Source organism: Haliaeetus albicilla, chromosome 10 (genome assembly GCF_947461875.1).
Source record: "Haliaeetus albicilla chromosome 10, bHalAlb1.1, whole genome shotgun sequence".
In the NCBI taxonomy this organism is placed as follows: domain Eukaryota; kingdom Metazoa; phylum Chordata; class Aves; order Accipitriformes; family Accipitridae; genus Haliaeetus; species Haliaeetus albicilla.
The window spans coordinates 24,151,807-24,166,848 of record NC_091492.1 but is presented as its reverse complement, the minus strand read 5'-3'; the positions used below and the strand labels follow the sequence as shown (position 1 = coordinate 24,166,848).

The window sequence follows — 15,042 nt, the reverse complement described above, 5'->3', positions numbered from 1 at the left end:
AGCCAGTGCCACCATCCCCAGCCCCACGGGTGTCTGTCCCCAGCCCCATGGTGTCCCTGTCCCCACAAGCTCCAACCCCCCATCAGATGGTGCCACCATACCCAGCAGGAGATGGTGCTACTGTCCCTGTCCCTGGTGGATGCCCAGCCCTGTTGGCAGCCAGGGCCATCGTCCCTGTCCCCACGCCACGTCCAGCCCCACCAGGAGCCAGTGCCATTGTCACCCCAGGCTCTCACCCCGCCATTACAGAAACCCTCCTGCCCTGTTTGTGCACGGTGCTCCTTTACTGTGGGGTGGATGGCAGCAGAAGCGGGGGGCAGCACCATGCAGCCCAGGCAGCTCCAGCCTCCCCAGGCTCAGGGGGTCCCGGCACCGTGGTGGCATTCAGGCTGCGTCTTTGCCTGGCCGAAGGCAGTTTGGCACCAAAACCAGCCACTTCCAGGGGCGAAAGCTCCAGTTCTCCATCACAGTCCCAGGAGGGGGGACCAGGGGGGCCATGTGGGGTCCCCAGCTGCTGGGGATGGACAGGAGGACAAGGGGCGGCTGCGGCACAGCAGCAGGACGGGGTCAGGAGTGTTTGATCTGGAGCGTTTCGTACGTCTCCTGGCCCTCACCGCTGAGCCCCTGCGTGGGAGAGGGGGTTACAGGATGCCTGTCGCCCCCCCCCCAACTGCCACCCCCCCTCCAGACTGTCACACCACTGTGGGAGCTTCCCACCCAAGATGTGCCCCAGGGAAGGGCCCCAGGGAGCTATGGGCTGTTGGGGGAGGGCCACACCCAGGGTGGGTGCTCCCAAAGGGGTGTGATGGGGGGGGGACAGGGCACCCCGCAAGTTACAGCACCCATAGGATACAGCACCTGCAGGGTGGGGCATCCCCACAGAATGGGGCACCCATAGAACGGTGCACCCAGTGGGATACAGGCACCCCAGGGGACAGGGTACCCCCCCCCAGCAACAGCAGCTGTGGGTAGGGCCCCCCGGGATGCGTCACCCCCAGGCTGACTTACGGTGTAGATGGCTTCTTCCTTCTGCTCCAGGAAAGTGAAAGAGAAAGAGTTGGGGAGGGGGAACACACATGAAAACGCCTGCCCCTGCCACCCCCCTGCACTCCTCCCTTCACTCCCTGGGGAAGTGGAGGGAAGTCATGAGGTTTCCTGGATTTCTTCCCCCCAATCCAGGAGCACCAGAGCCCCCCCCCACTTCCCCTTCGCTTTCCCCTTTCACGGCTACAACACTGACTGGGGTGGGCACTGGCTGGGAGAGCCTGTCCCTCCTGGGATACCCCAGCCCCAAACCTCCCCAGTTCTGGCCACGCTTTGCCGCCAGCACCGTTACCTCCTTGACAGCTCCCTGCCGTGACGCTCGATGAGCCAGGAACTGCAGGGGGGCAAGGGGGTTGCCCAAAAGCAAAAAAAAAAAAAAAAAAAAGTAGTAAGACGAAGAAGCCCCTGCACAGGTGTGAAAGCCTTGGGGCACTTGCTGTCACCTCCCTGGGGGTCCTCCCCAAAAAATGGGGCCTGACAGGTGGCCACAGACCAGATCCTAGCACTCACCTTGAGGCGGCAATAAAGGACGGTGAGAACGATGCCATAGAGGAAGAGGATGGCGTCCAGGATGTAGCAAAGCTCCGGCTCCATCAGGGCCTCTGGGGAGGATGGAGGGAGGGGCGTGGGAGGGGGTCCCCAGGTCAAGCATTGCTGCAGGATGGATCCTGCACCTGTCCTGGCTGCCGAGAGCTTGGCTCTGCTGCCTCCAAGCATCACCCCTTTCCACACACTGGTGACAGCACAAGGTCGCAGGCTGTGCCGATGTCCCCTCAGATGGCACCGACATCCCCTTGGATGGTGTTAGAGAGCCCCAGAGCCCACGAGAACTCACCCTGGGGTGCTCCTCCATGCCACAAGCACCCGGGTGGACTTCAACAGATCCTGCCTCGCCCCAAAGGATGAGGACACCGTTGAAGGAGCCAGCCTGACCGCCATGCGCCCACCCAGCCGCTCCCCATCCCCACGGGACCCCCATCCCCACCTGTCTCCGGGGTCCGCAACAGCAGCAGGGCAGCGGCGAGCAGCAGGTGGGCACCCATCCCTCCACGTGGCCCCGAGCAGGGTCCGGCAGGCTGGGGCTATCGTGCCGGAGTCAGCAACCACAGAGCCAGCGCCTTCCTGCCTGCTTGCGCCGCCCCCACTTCGCTTCCCCCCCCCTCCGGCACCCACTGTGCTGGGGAACCGGCCAGCACAGCTGTCCTCTCTTCCTGCAAAGGGCAGTGGGGATGTTGCTCAAGGCAAGCTGTCCTCAAGCGTCACCCGTCCTTCTCATGCCTGGCCCGCCCCAGCCCTCATGGCACCACAGCTCGCCGGCCTTGCTGTGGTCACCTGGGGGGGCTGCAGGAGCACCCACCAGCCCTGGGCGGATGAAGGCTGTCAGGGAAAGCCCGCAGGCTGCAGGCACTGGCAGCACCCAAACCTAGGGTGTTGGAAGTGAAACCCCTGGGGGTGTCTCCAGGCTCCCCCCGGCCAGGGAAGGCTGCAACCATGGGAAGGGGAAGCTCTCGACCACAAGCCTCACATGGGAAAGGGAGGAAGAGTGGGGCTTCACCGGGTTTCAGCTGGAGAAGGGCTGACGTGAGGACAGAGACGTGGCACTGGGCAGGCAGGACCCAGTTTAGTCTTTATTTGACTCAGATGAGGAAGGGGGCGCGGTTGGGGGGGGCCGGGGGACCCCCCTGCCCAGAGCAGCGCACACAGCAGGAGACAGGCATAGCGGGGCCAGCCAGGGCTGCCATCTCACCGATCCACTTCCCCAAAGACGATGTCTTGCGTGCCTGGGGGAGGGAGAGAGGGGTTAGGGCATGATCAGCCCCCCAGAACAAGAAAGGAGCCCCCCGATAGCTGTGGGAGCCCCCAGCCCCAGGAAGGAACATACCGATGATGGCCACGACGTCTGCCAGCATGTGGCCCTGTGACATCCGATCCAGACCAGCCTGAAGCAGAACACAGGGACCCCCATCAGCCCACAGTCCCACCTCCAGAGTACCCCCGAGCACCCATCACCCTGGCCCCAGGCCTGCCGAGGTGGGAGGGGGATGGCTCTGTCTCCCAGGTTTGTACAACAGCAGAGCGGCCAAGTGGGGCCCAGCCCAGCTCACCGCTTCCGGAGTGGGTGCCATGCTGGCAGCAGGGCCCACTGCCCCCTCCCTGCAACTGGGGGCAGGCAGGGGAGGGGATGCTGCCCCTGCCAGCACAGCATGGCAGGGAGGAGTGGGGGAAGTGGTCAGTTATCAGCAGAGAACAAAACCAGCTGTAGTGGCAGAGGCACAGGAGGCAAGTTGAGGTCCCAGAGGGACCCCAGGGGACATACAGGTGGTGGCCCACAGACCCCTGCTCCAGCCCACCATGTTGGGGAGCCCAGCACAGAGAGAGGGAAAGAAAGCTCATCCCAGGCTGCGCTTGTTCCCTCCAGCCCAAATCCCACCCTCGCTGTGGGCCCCAGCACGGCAATGCCGCCGGCCGCCCCAGCCTCCCCTACCAGGTGAGCGAATCCAGGTGCCTTGATCTTGCAGCGGTAGGGGCGGCTACTGCCATCCGAGACAAGGTACACGCCGAATTCACCCTGCAAGGATGTGGGGACAGGGTTGGTGACACTGGCAGGAGGCTGAGGTTCTGTCTCCCAGCCGCAGCATCCAGCCCTCAAACACTGGTCTGGTGTGACAGCAGAGTCCTGGGGACAGGACAGCCCACCCAGCCAGTGACAGGACCACCACGATGTCCCCAAGAGCATCACAGGGGAGCCAGAACACCCTTCACCGTGCCAGAACCCACTTCCCCCATAACACCATGAGAAGTAGCACCTTGGGGGCCTCGATGGCCGTGTAGGTGGCTCCGGGGGGCACCTGGTAGCCCTCCGTGTAGAGCTTGAAGTGATGGATCAGTGACTCCATGGAGGTCTGCGGAGAGAGGAGGGTGCTGTCACGGAGGATGTGTGGTCAGGTGCGGGCAAAAAACGCTGCCCATCTCCTGCCTGTGCCTCATCAGCTGGTGATAGGGAGCAAAGCATGAGAACCGGGGTGGTAGCTGCGTTCACATGGCCACTGGCCATAACAAGCACGTGGGATGATGAGGAAGGGCAGCTTCCAGATCTCCTCTGTGACAGCCCCTGCCTTCACCAGGGTGGTTTTTCGGCCCAGCTGGGCTGGGCCTGGCAGAGCCACAGAAGGGAGATCCCCTCCCACAGCACAGGGCTGGACCACCACAGGGCTCAGGAGCAGCTTCAGCTGGCAACAAACCTGCCCCCAGTGCAAAACTGTCCTTCCTGCCCACACGCTGCCAGACCAGGCAGGGACAGTAGGCAGGAGGCCAGGAAGTCCCCAGCTGAGCTGGGGGACGGATGCAGCAGCAGATAACACTGGCAAAATCCTCAGCACAAGCATCTGACACACCAAACCGCATTTCCTGCTCACCAGCGCCGACGTGCAGCCGGCAGCAAGGCCTGGTGGGGGAAGTAAGTGCGTTTACCTTCATCTCTGCCCGCTTTGGAGGGGAGATTTTGGCATCATCTACTTTGATCTCCCCCTCAGGCATCTTGTTGAGGCACTGGAGGATGATACGGAGGGACTGTCGCATCTCTTCCACACGGCACAGGTACCTGTGGGACCCAGAAGCCGCTCAGCTCGGGGCCTGCGCCCTGTGTGGTGGGCACCCCGTGGGGAAGCCGCAGCCTCACCACAGGCCCATGGAGAAGGCGTGACCCTGCCAAGGCCTCCCATAGGCCCCAGCAGAGCCGGCATGTGATGTACCTGTCGTAGCAGTCGCCCCGGGAGCCGATAGGGACGTCGAACTCCACCTGGTCATAGACGTCGTAAGGCTGGGTCTTGCGCAGATCCCAGTGGATCCCTGAGCCCCGGAGCATCACCCCACTGGGTGGAGGGAGGTGGGTGAGCAGCCCACCCAAAGCAGGGGCCCCAGCCCACACCAGCTCCGGGCCCTCCCCATGCCCCAAAGCAGACCCTGACACAGGGGAAAGCAGCCATGCATCCACAGCCCTGAGCAGCAGCCACAGGAGGATGGCTACAGCCAGGCAGGACACACAGTCACAGCTCCTGCCACGCTGTGGCCACCAGATGGCACTGCCCTGACAGTCAGCAGTGTCATCGGTCCCGAAAACGGCTCTGGGCTGAGACCTTTGGACTCAACCCCAATTCTTCTGGGGGAGACAACACAGGTGGGCAGTGGCAGGAGGCTGAGCCCCCCACCCAGGTGTCCCCAGGAGCCACCGGACCCACCTGAACCCATAGTTCAGAGCCTCCTCCGCTGTTATCACCCCAATGTCGACTGTGCGGTTCTTCCAGATGCGGTTGTTTGTGAGCATCTGCAAGCAGCAGGGCATTAGTCACCTGTTCCCCACACCAGCTGCCTCTCCCCGATTATGCACCCTCTTTCCTGACCCATGTCACCTTATCACCACTGCTGCAGGAGGAATAACCCTGTGCTGGCTGTGCCCAGGGGACAGGCAACGCGAGACCCCAGCCCTCAGGGTGCTGGGAAATGGGGACTGTCCATCTCTCCCACGTTTTGAGCAGAAGCCTGGCTCCCATCCTGCCTCACCTCCTCCACCTCGTCTATCCGCATGGAGAAATTCTTCACGAACTCGTAGATGTCATCCATCAGTCCCAGGGGCAGGTCCTGCATGGGGGGGGAGAGGGAGGTGAGCCCACGCACGGCCAGTGGCACTGGGGACGCGGGCAGGGAGACACCAGAGGGGCCATCACCCATGCAGGGACACCCGGCACATCCCTGCCAGACCAGAGGGGCTTTGCAGGGAGCCGGGGCACAACACAGCTGCCCTTACCTGGTGCACCCCGCCAGGACGGATGTAGGCAGCATGCATCCGTGCCCCCGAGACCCGCTCGTAGAACTCGAACATCTGCAGGGACAGAGGAGAGCCCACTGCTCCACAGCACGACCCCATGGGCAGCACCGAGCCTCAAATCCGACCCCCTGGTACAGCCACGCTGCCCTTTACCTTCTCTCTCTCCTCAAACATCCAGAAGAAGGGGGTCATGGCCCCAATGTCCAGCGCATGCGTGGTCACAGCCATGATGTGGTTGAGCAGCCGGGTTATCTCCGCGAAGAGAACTGGGGTCAGAAGGGGCACAGGGGGGTGAGCACCTCCGGCCCTGCGCCCCCCCTGCGGAGGGGGAACGGGGGCTGAGCCCCCAGAAAGCTGAGAGCTACGAGCCCTCAGCAGGGCAGGCAGAAGCACCTGCTTCTGGGACGGGAGCTGGAGCCCCCACAGAAAAGGTAAGGGGATGCATGGGGACACCCTCACCTCGGATCCACTGAGCCCGCAGAGGTGGGCGGATGTTGAGCAGCTTCTCCACGGCCAGGGAATAGGCCTGCTCATTGCACATCATGGAGACGTAGTCAAGACGGTCGAAGTAGGGCAGTGCCTGCCAAAAGAAACAGCCTTGAGCACTGGCTGCTGGCACCTACAGCTGGGCAGCAAAGACCTGGGACCACTAGGAGTGCTTGGAGACTTCACCACAGCCAGGGAGCATCGGGATGCAGCCCCCAGGCACAGCATGCTCAGGAAGCATCAAGTACAACAGCAGCCATGAAAGCAGCCCAGAAGCTACAGCACCGGGCTGGAGCGGACACATGGATGGCTCTGCCTTGGGATAAGACTTGAAGGAAGGCAGACAATGTCCCTCTGCGAGAGTTTTCCAGCTCATAGATGCAGTGAGGGCCCTAATCCTGCACCCTTGGCACACAACAGCTGAGAACCATCTCTGCCACGCAGCTGTCACGGTGCTGCCTCAAGCCGCAGCGGCCAGACAAGGCAGCGCTCCCCCCCAGCCCTGGGCTATTTCAAGCTCCATTTCTCCCGCTGGCACAAACATTAAACCCGATCAGGACAATAAATCAGCAGGGTCTGTTTACAAACACTGCTGCAGACCCTGACAGGCAAATAAATCCCCTCCCAGTGCACCGAGGAGGCTGTTGATGTATCTGATCAGACAGCTGCAGACAGACAGACACCAACAGCCACTCATGTCCTAGTTTTCTCACCCTAAAAGGACACCCCTCGCTCTCCCCACAGACAGACACCAGACCCCAGGATGGGGAAGCACTGGGAGCCCGCTGTGCCTTACCTGGAGGTACGTCTTGTACTCGATGAGCTTCTCGGTGCCTCGGTGCAAGAGGCCAACGTGGGGGTCACACTTCTTCACCGTCTCCCCACTCAGCTCCATGACCAGCCGCAGGACCCCATGGGCAGCTGGGTGCTGGGGTCCAAAGTTTATGGTCAAACTGGAGACCTTTTTGTGAGCCACAGGGTCCTTGTCTGCTCGGGGAAGGAAAGAGGAGAGTTGGGCAGGGAGGAACATCCACCCCCAGAAGCACCGCTGCCTTGAGCGCCCTCGGCCTTTTCTGGCAGCACGGACGCTAGACAAGATGTCCAAGCCGAGCTCAGTGTTTGGCCGGACATCAGGAACATGGTGTCCCAACCACAAGCTCCTGTCTCAGCCCAACGCAAGACCCCTGGGACAAGTCCAGGGGCCTCCCAGGAGGCTCAGCCTGGGCTGGCCACTCTTCCCAGAGCACGGGGAGCCAGACGGCTTCCCAATGCTGCATGGCACCATACACCTACACCCCCTGAGACCCAGGCACCCACGAGACACTCAGGACAACAAGGCAGCCCTGAGCATCCAGTGAGCTCCAGTCTGGCCCCAGGCACCCACCAAGCAGCAGCCCTGCATATCCAGGGGCCCAGGATATGCACAGCAGACCTCCACAGCACCCACTGGGCTCTTGCTCCAGCCACGGGTACTTCCCCTGAGTCCCAGGCCCCAGTGGGCATTCAGTGAGCCCCAGACTGACCCAGGACAGCCCCTGGCCCCTGTGACCCCAAAGCTGATATCCACCGAGCCCCCACGAGGTCCTGAGTGCCTCCTGGACAGCCCTGAGCACCCACAAGGAGTCCAACTGGCTCCGGAGCCCACTGAGCATCCCCCAATGTCCCCCAACAACCCCTCAGGGCTCCCTCGGAGCATCAGGGCCCCTCCAGGGCCCACCCAGGGCACCTGACACCCCCCCATGGCCTCAAGATCCCCTCCAGGGCCTGCCCAAGGACCTCAGGGCCCCTCCATGCCCCCCACCCCAGGGCCTCAGGGCAACCCCCAGGGCCTCGACTCCCCCCTGAAGGGACCACCAAGAGCACCTGACACGCCCCCAGAGCCTCGACTCCCCCCTCCAGGGACCACCAAGAGCACCTGACACCCCCCCAGGGCCTCGGCCTCCCTCCTCAGGGCCCTCCCCAGGGCCTCGGGGCTACTCCAGGGCCCCCGGCACTTTCCCAGAGCCTCGGCCACCCCCCTCCTGAGCTCCTCTGGGGCCTCCCCCGCCCCGGCCGCTGAAGTCCCCCCACCGCCCCTCACCGTTCCAGGGCGGCGGCACCCACTTCTCCGTCTCCTTGCTCGGGTACATGACGGCACCGGCGAACTGCTGGGCCCACTCCACATCGGGCTGCCACTGTCGCGCCGTCCTGCGGGACGGGACCGGGCCGTGACGGGGGGTTCCAAGCCCCACCGGCCCCGGCCCCGGCCCCGGCCCCGGCCCCGACCTCCCACCGCCTCCCACCGCCGCCCCCCGGCCCCGTCTCCCGTCCCGGTTCCCCACCGCTCTCACCGGGCCGGGGCCGGCCCCAGCCGCGCAGCCGCCGCCGCCCGCAGCCCCGAAGGTGCCCGCAGCCTGCCCAGCACCCGCAGCGCCGCCATCTTGCCCTTGGCACTGCGCATGCGCGCCCCTGCCCTCACCGCTGCGAAGGGGGCGGGGCCGGGCGCCATGCTTGGGGAGGGCAGGCGAATCCCTGCTGTGCCGCCATATTGACCGTGGGCAGCTCCGCCGCCATCTTTACTAAGGGAAACAGCCGGGAAATGGCCGCTAGGGCCGCTGCCATCTTTGTGCCGGGCATAGGCCGGCGGCGGGATGGGGAGTCCCGTGGGGATGGACACGGGGACGGAGGGGACAGGGATGGGGACAAGGATGGGGACAGAGGGGAGAGGGGACAGAGGGGACAGGGATGGGGACAAGGATGAGGACAGAGGGGACAGGGGCAGGGGGGACAGAGTGATGGGGACAGAGGGGACAGGGCGAGCAGGATGCACATGGTTAACGAGGAGTGGGGTGTCTTGGAGTGATGGTGGGGGGACACGTGTCCCTGCTTGGGGACCACGGCAGCCAGAGGTGGCCCCTGTCCCTTCTTGTGACACCCCCAGTGCCCCCAAGTGGGTGCTGGGGGGGGACAACAGGTACCAGGGTGCCATGTGGGTGGTGGGGCTGGGGGGTGACCAAAATTGTCCTGTGTCCACTCCAGCCAAGCCGCACCCCCAGCCCCCACCCTTGGGGAGTTCCCAGGCTCTGGCATCTGGGCTCGCCCCCCCTCCTGGGGGACACGGGGACCATCCTGCTGTGCCAGCACCCTCCACGTTCCCTGCGCCCCCCCCACGTCCTCACAACCACGGGGTCATGGCGGCTCCCGCAGCCTTGCCCTGCGTCACTGTCCCCAGTGACGCCAGCAGCCGCCCGGCCCCCACGTCACGGCTGTTCCTGACCCGGCGTGAGTCACGGTGGCCGTGCGAGCTGATGCTGTCCAGATGTTGGCTGCTGGCAACCCCTCCTCCCGGCACAGGGCCACCCTGCTGGGGCTGGATCCGGCCACAGGCCAGGAGGCTGAGCCAGGAGGAGCCTCCTGTGCTGAGCCCCTGCCGGCACCCAAGGGTGCCCCACGGCCCGGACCCCAGACCTGTGGGGGATGCTGGAGCTGGGAGACACTGGAGCTGGGCAACACTGGAGTTGGGGGGATGCTGAAGCCAGCAGATGCCAGAGGTGTCGGATGTTGCTCGTGGCAGATGCCAGAGGAGGCGGATGTCGGCCAGAGCAGATGTCAGCTCCCAGGGATGCCGGCTGTGCCGGATGCCAGAGCCAGCAGATGCCGCAGCCCATGGGATGCCGGCTCTGGCGGATGCTGACTGTGGCAGATGCTGCTGCCCAGCGGATGCTGCACATACAGGCTGCCAGCCATGGCAGGCGCCCAGGCTGTGGTGGGCTCCGTGCCCCACTGGTGGCACCGCTCCTGGGCACGGGTGGGTGCCGGGCAGGTGCTGTCCCAGCCAGGCCCGGCTGTGGTGCCGGTGGGGTCCCATGGGTGCAGCCGAGCACCGCTGTGGTGCTGGTACAGAGGCCCTTTGTGCAGCGGCGCCGGGTGCTGCCGGCTCCCTTTGTGCAGGGCCGCGTCACCCTGTTGTTCTCCCGGGGATGGCGGGGATGGCACTGGCACCAGCACCCACACAGCAGCACCCAGTGCCACACAGGGCACCCCCAGACAGGGGTGCTGGGGGGTGACGGGGCAGGAAGGGTGGCTGGGCCCAGCCCCCCATTCCGAGAAAGGAGGAAGCAGGATGCGGCCCGTGTCCTGCCTGGCCGGGCTGGGGGCCAGGAGGTGACTCGGGGTGTGTGACACAGCGGGTGGCCCTGCTGGGAAATGTGGACACAGGGAGGGGACGGAGGGGCTGAGGCTGGATGCGCTGGGATGGAGGGAACAGGGAGGGGTGAGGAGGAGGAGGAGGGATGAAGGAGACAGGCAGGGATGGGGATGGGGATGGAGCAGTGGGGTATTAGGGGGCAGAGGGTGCTGCAGGGTGGGGGAGCACCCCGGGGTGTCCCCAGCCCGGTGCTCACCCTGGGCACACCACAGTCACCCCTGGCAGGTGCCCACACTGACCCCGGGCTCTGCCGTCCCAGCGAGGGGGTCCCAGTGCAGGGGTCTGGGCGAGGAGCTCTTGGCGAGGGGATGCTGGTGCGGGGGTCCCGGCAAGGGGATCCTGGCGAGGGGGTCCGGGTGCTGGGTCCTGGTGCAGGGGTGCTGGTGAGGGGGTCCCGGTGCGGGTGTCCCAGCGAAGAGGTCCCAGCGAGGGGATGCTGGCGAGGGCATCCCTGAGCGGGGGTCCCAGCGAGATGCAGGAGCCTGGGCGAGGGTGTCCTGCCGAGGGGATGCCGGTGCTGGGGTCGCGGCAAGGGGATCCCGGTGCGGGGCATCCCCCGGCCCGGCCCTGCTCCCGGGGGACCAGGCTCTGCCTTCCCGGAACGGCCCGGGGGGGCCGGGGCCACCCCCCCGCCGCCGCCGGGGCAGCCCCGCTCCGCCCCGCCCGCCCGGGGCCGCCTCTCCCCCCCGTTAAAAGGCGCGGGCAGAGCCGGCGAGACCCACTGTCGCCTCCCGCTGTCGCGGTGTCGCGGTGGTGTCGCGGTGCCCGGGCCATGCGCCGCGCGCTCCTGGCGCTCCTGGTCGCTGCTGTCGCTGCCGTCGGGGCCGCCCCCGGTCCCGCGTGTCCCGTCACGACACCGGACGAAGCCGGGACACGGTCCCGCGTGGGGCCGGCCCCGAGGAGAGCCAAGGTACGGCCGGACCGAGACACGGCGGACCGGGATGGGCTGGGACCGGGACGGAGCGGGGTGGACAGGGATGGGCTGGGATAAGGATGGACAAGGATGGACCGGGACATACCAGACCGGGGTGGACCGGGCCGGGCCGGGCCAAGGATGGACAAGGATGGATGGGGACACACCGGACCAGGACAGGACGAGACTGACCGGGATCGGCTGGGACCGGGATACACCAGACCTAGACGGGCTGGGCCAGGGGCGGGCCGGGCCGGGCTTCCCCTCCGCCTCCCGGGGCATCGCCGGGACCCGCCCCGAGGGGGCGACCGGGGCCACAGGCGGCCGGGACCCTGCGAGGTGTGTGGGGGGGAACAGGGGACGGGGGGGGGCGCTGGTACCGAACCCACAGACACCGGGGTGCACTGAGCTGGCATGGGCACGGTGCTGGGGGCACCGGCACGGGGTGGGTGGGGGGTGCTGGGGGGCACCGGGATGCCGGTCCCCTGCCCCAGTGCCCCGCTTCCCCGCAGCGCTTTGCCTCGGTGCCACGGTACGTGGAGATGCTGGTGGTGGCGGACGAGTCAATGGCCCAGTTCCATGGCGCCGGGCTCCGGCGGTACCTGCTGACGGTGCTGGCGGCGGCCGCCCGGTCCTTCCGGCACAGTAGTCTGGGCAACGCGGTGGAGCTGCGGGTGACGCGGCTGGTGGTGCTGGGCCAGGGTACCCCCGGGCCCCCCACCACTCCCAACGCTGCCCAGATGCTCCGCAACTTCTGCCAGTGGCAGAAGGGGCTCAACGTCCCCAACGAGGACAGTCCCCTCCACTTTGACACCGCCATCCTCTTCACGCGGCAGGTGTGTGTGGGGTGACAGCTGGGGGGTTGCTGGGGGGCTCCAGGAGTGCTGCAGGGCTGTTTGGGGTCCCTGCAGGGTTGTTGGGAGCTGGCAGGGTCCCTGGGTGTCCCCCAAGGTGTTTGGGTGCTGGCCAAGCCCCTGGGGTGTCCATGGGTTTCAGGGCTGGTGGGGTCCCTGGGGCCCATCCCAGGGAGTTTGGGTGCTGGCCGGGTTTGTAGGTGTCCCCAAGACCCCCCACACACACCCTGCCTGCCACCAGGACCTGTGTGGGGCAGCCACCTGTGACACACTGGGCATGGCTGATGTGGGCACCATCTGTGACCCCGAGCGGAGCTGTGCCATCGTGGAGGACGACGGGCTGCAGTCAGCATTCACGGCTGCACATGAGCTGGGTGAGCAGCAGGAGCCTGCGGGGCTGGGGGTGGGGCGCTGCCACCCATGATTGCCCCTAGGGCTGACACCACCATCCCCCGGCACAGGCCACATCTTCAACATGCTGCATGACACCTCCCAGCCCTGCCGGGAGCTGAACAGCCGCTCTGGAGCCACCCGCCGCGTGATGGCTCCTGTCCTCTCCTCACTGGAGCCTGGTGAGATGTGGTCCCCATGCAGCGCCCACTTCATCACCGACTTCTTGGACAACGGCCATGGTATGACCCGGCACAGGTGGTCTCAGTGCAGGGGGTCCCAATACCCTCAGGGACCCCTGGTGCAGCGGTGCCGTGTCCCCGCAGGTCAATGCCTACTGGACAAGCCTTCAGAGTGGCTGCAGCTGCCCTCGGTGCTGCCAGGCAGCATCTACCCGGTGCTGCGGCAATGCCAGCTTGCCTTTGGGCCCGACTCGCGGCACTGCGGTGACCTGCAGCCACCCTGCGCCTCGCTGTGGTGCACCGGCCGTGTCAGCGGCCGCTCCGTCTGCCAGACGAAGCACTTCCCCTGGGCTGACGGCACTCCATGTGCGCCGGGCAGAGTCTGCATGGATGGGCTCTGTGTCGGCATCAGCCACATGCAGAAGCTCACCGTGAGTCCCAGTGGGGCAGCGTGGGGTGGGTGGTGGGGTGGGCACTCACCTGCCAGTAGCGGGGTTTGACCCCCCCATTGCGTTTTCTGGCTGCAGACACCTGTGGATGGCGGATGGGGACCATGGGGACCGTGGGGTGGGTGCTCACGGACCTGCGGTGGTGGCGTCCAGCTCTCCCACCGCAACTGCACCGCGCCAGCACCTCGCCACGGTGGCCAGTACTGTGAGGGCAAGCGCACCCGCTTCCAGTCCTGCAACGTGGAGGAGTGTCCTGGCAGCACCCGTGAGTGGGGCTGGTGGCGGTGGGGGAGAGCAGGGTTATCACTGGTCCCCGGCATGGGCTGTGGGGGTGGCTGGGGGCTGCCGCCAGTGCTGACTGTGCCCCACTGCTGCCGGCAGCCCTCACCTTCCGGGAGGAGCAATGTGCCACCTACAACCATCGCCCTGACCTTGTCAGGGGGCTCCTGGCCCCCCAGGACTGGGTGCCACGCTACAGCGGTGTCTCCGAACAGGACCAGTGTAAGCTGATCTGCCAGTCCCAAACCCTGGGCTACTACCATGTGCTACAGCCGAGGGTGAGTGTCCCCCCACCTGCCGGGCGCCCCAGGATGCCTCCGGCAGGTGCTGAGACTGTGCTGTGCCGCAGGTGGCTGACGGGACACCCTGCTCCCCTGAGAGCACAGGGGTGTGTGTGCAGGGTCGCTGCATCCCCGCTGGTTGTGACCGCATCATTGGCTCCAAGAAGAAGTTTGATAAATGCATGACGTGTGGCGGTGACGGCTCTGGCTGCACCAAGGTCTATGGCTCCTTCACCAAACCCCAGTAAGCACCTCAGCAGTGGTAGGGGGGTGGGGGGGATGCCACCTGTGGGCTGCCATCATCCCCCCCCTCCAACCCCGCTGTGCCCCGCAGCTATGGCTACAACGACGTGGTGACCATCCCGGCGGGTGCCACACACCTCCTGGTCCGGCAGATCTCAGCGGCAGGCAGCGAGGACATCTTCCTGGCACTGCGGCGGCCGGCCGGTGGCTCCCTGCTCAATGGCGGCTACGTCCTGGTGCCCTCCCCAACTGATGTGGTGCTGGCAGGCGGCGTGACCCTGCGCTACAGCGGTGCCACAGCGGCCACCGAGATGCTGACAGGCCGGGGGCCGCTGCGCGAACCACTGGTGCTGCAGGTGCTGGTGGTGGACGAGCAGCACCCACCGCGCTTGAAATACAGCTTCTTCGTGCCCCGGGCACAGAGACACCCGTCGGCAGCCTGGGAGAAGCAGAAAGCTGAGATCCTGGAGATCCTCAGGAGCCGCCAGCGACACAAGTAGCGGCATGAGCCTGGCTGGGACGTGGCTCTGCCAGAGTGATCCCAGCGGCCACTGCAGCGCCTATTTATTTGGTTATTTATTGCCCACCAGGAGCGGGGGCACCGTCCATGGGATGGCATTGCGCAGCCCCTCAGCAAAGCCCTGGCGGGCTCATGCCATGCATGGGACCAGCCGCAGTGCAGGTAACCACATCTACCTCAGCCCCTCCATGGGCAGAGTGGGGTGACCCCCTGGGCAGGCCCCAGGGCCGCCCCCTCCCCAGCTGCAGCCCCCCCGCCGGCACAGCCACCCAGCTGTAATTTATTGCAGTGCCGTTATTTAAAGCTATTTATGGAGCCAGCTAGCATGGTGTGTGGTGATTGGCATGGTGGTGCCAGGCACCGCAATGTCCCTCGGGCGCAGCTGCATTG

General features: G+C 65.8%; 3 protein-coding genes across 4 annotated transcripts; 1 reads left to right on the top strand and 2 right to left on the bottom strand.

The window, feature by feature from the left end:
- Nucleotides 1-265: 265 nt before the first annotated feature.
- FCER1G (Fc epsilon receptor Ig) lies at nucleotides 266-2,367 on the bottom strand. 2 transcript variants are annotated; one of them, XM_069794110.1, is made up of 5 exons: nucleotides 2,030-2,367; nucleotides 1,555-1,646; nucleotides 1,337-1,378; nucleotides 1,009-1,032; nucleotides 266-624 (listed from the first exon to the last, which is right to left on the bottom strand). In XM_069794110.1, exons 1-5 carry the CDS (start codon nucleotides 2,085-2,087, stop codon nucleotides 568-570), a joined length of 273 nt encoding a protein of 90 aa, XP_069650211.1. In that variant the 5' UTR covers nucleotides 2,088-2,367; the 3' UTR covers nucleotides 266-567. The 2 variants fall into 2 exon arrangements, with proteins under 2 accessions (XP_069650211.1, XP_069650212.1); XM_069794111.1 differs by having other exon boundaries at nucleotides 1,009-1,029.
- Nucleotides 2,368-2,659: 292 nt separating this feature from the next.
- NDUFS2 (NADH:ubiquinone oxidoreductase core subunit S2) lies at nucleotides 2,660-8,858 on the bottom strand. The gene is made up of 14 exons (XM_069794031.1): nucleotides 8,686-8,858; nucleotides 8,436-8,542; nucleotides 7,152-7,342; nucleotides 6,329-6,449; nucleotides 6,023-6,135; nucleotides 5,849-5,923; nucleotides 5,605-5,682; nucleotides 5,283-5,368; nucleotides 4,797-4,916; nucleotides 4,516-4,645; nucleotides 3,852-3,947; nucleotides 3,530-3,613; nucleotides 2,927-2,984; nucleotides 2,660-2,825 (listed from the first exon to the last, which is right to left on the bottom strand). Exons 1-14 carry the CDS (start codon nucleotides 8,841-8,843, stop codon nucleotides 2,788-2,790), a joined length of 1,455 nt encoding a protein of 484 aa, XP_069650132.1. The 5' UTR covers nucleotides 8,844-8,858; the 3' UTR covers nucleotides 2,660-2,787.
- Nucleotides 8,859-10,540: 1,682 nt separating this feature from the next.
- On the top strand, nucleotides 10,541-14,971 carry ADAMTS4 (ADAM metallopeptidase with thrombospondin type 1 motif 4). The gene is made up of 9 exons (XM_069794027.1): nucleotides 10,541-11,451; nucleotides 11,967-12,290; nucleotides 12,550-12,682; nucleotides 12,770-12,940; nucleotides 13,025-13,311; nucleotides 13,408-13,594; nucleotides 13,711-13,886; nucleotides 13,958-14,133; nucleotides 14,224-14,971. The coding sequence occupies exons 1-9, from the start codon at nucleotides 10,975-10,977 to the stop codon at nucleotides 14,630-14,632; spliced, it is 2,340 nt and encodes a 779-aa protein (XP_069650128.1). The 5' UTR covers nucleotides 10,541-10,974; the 3' UTR covers nucleotides 14,633-14,971.
- Nucleotides 14,972-15,042: the final 71 nt, after the last annotated feature.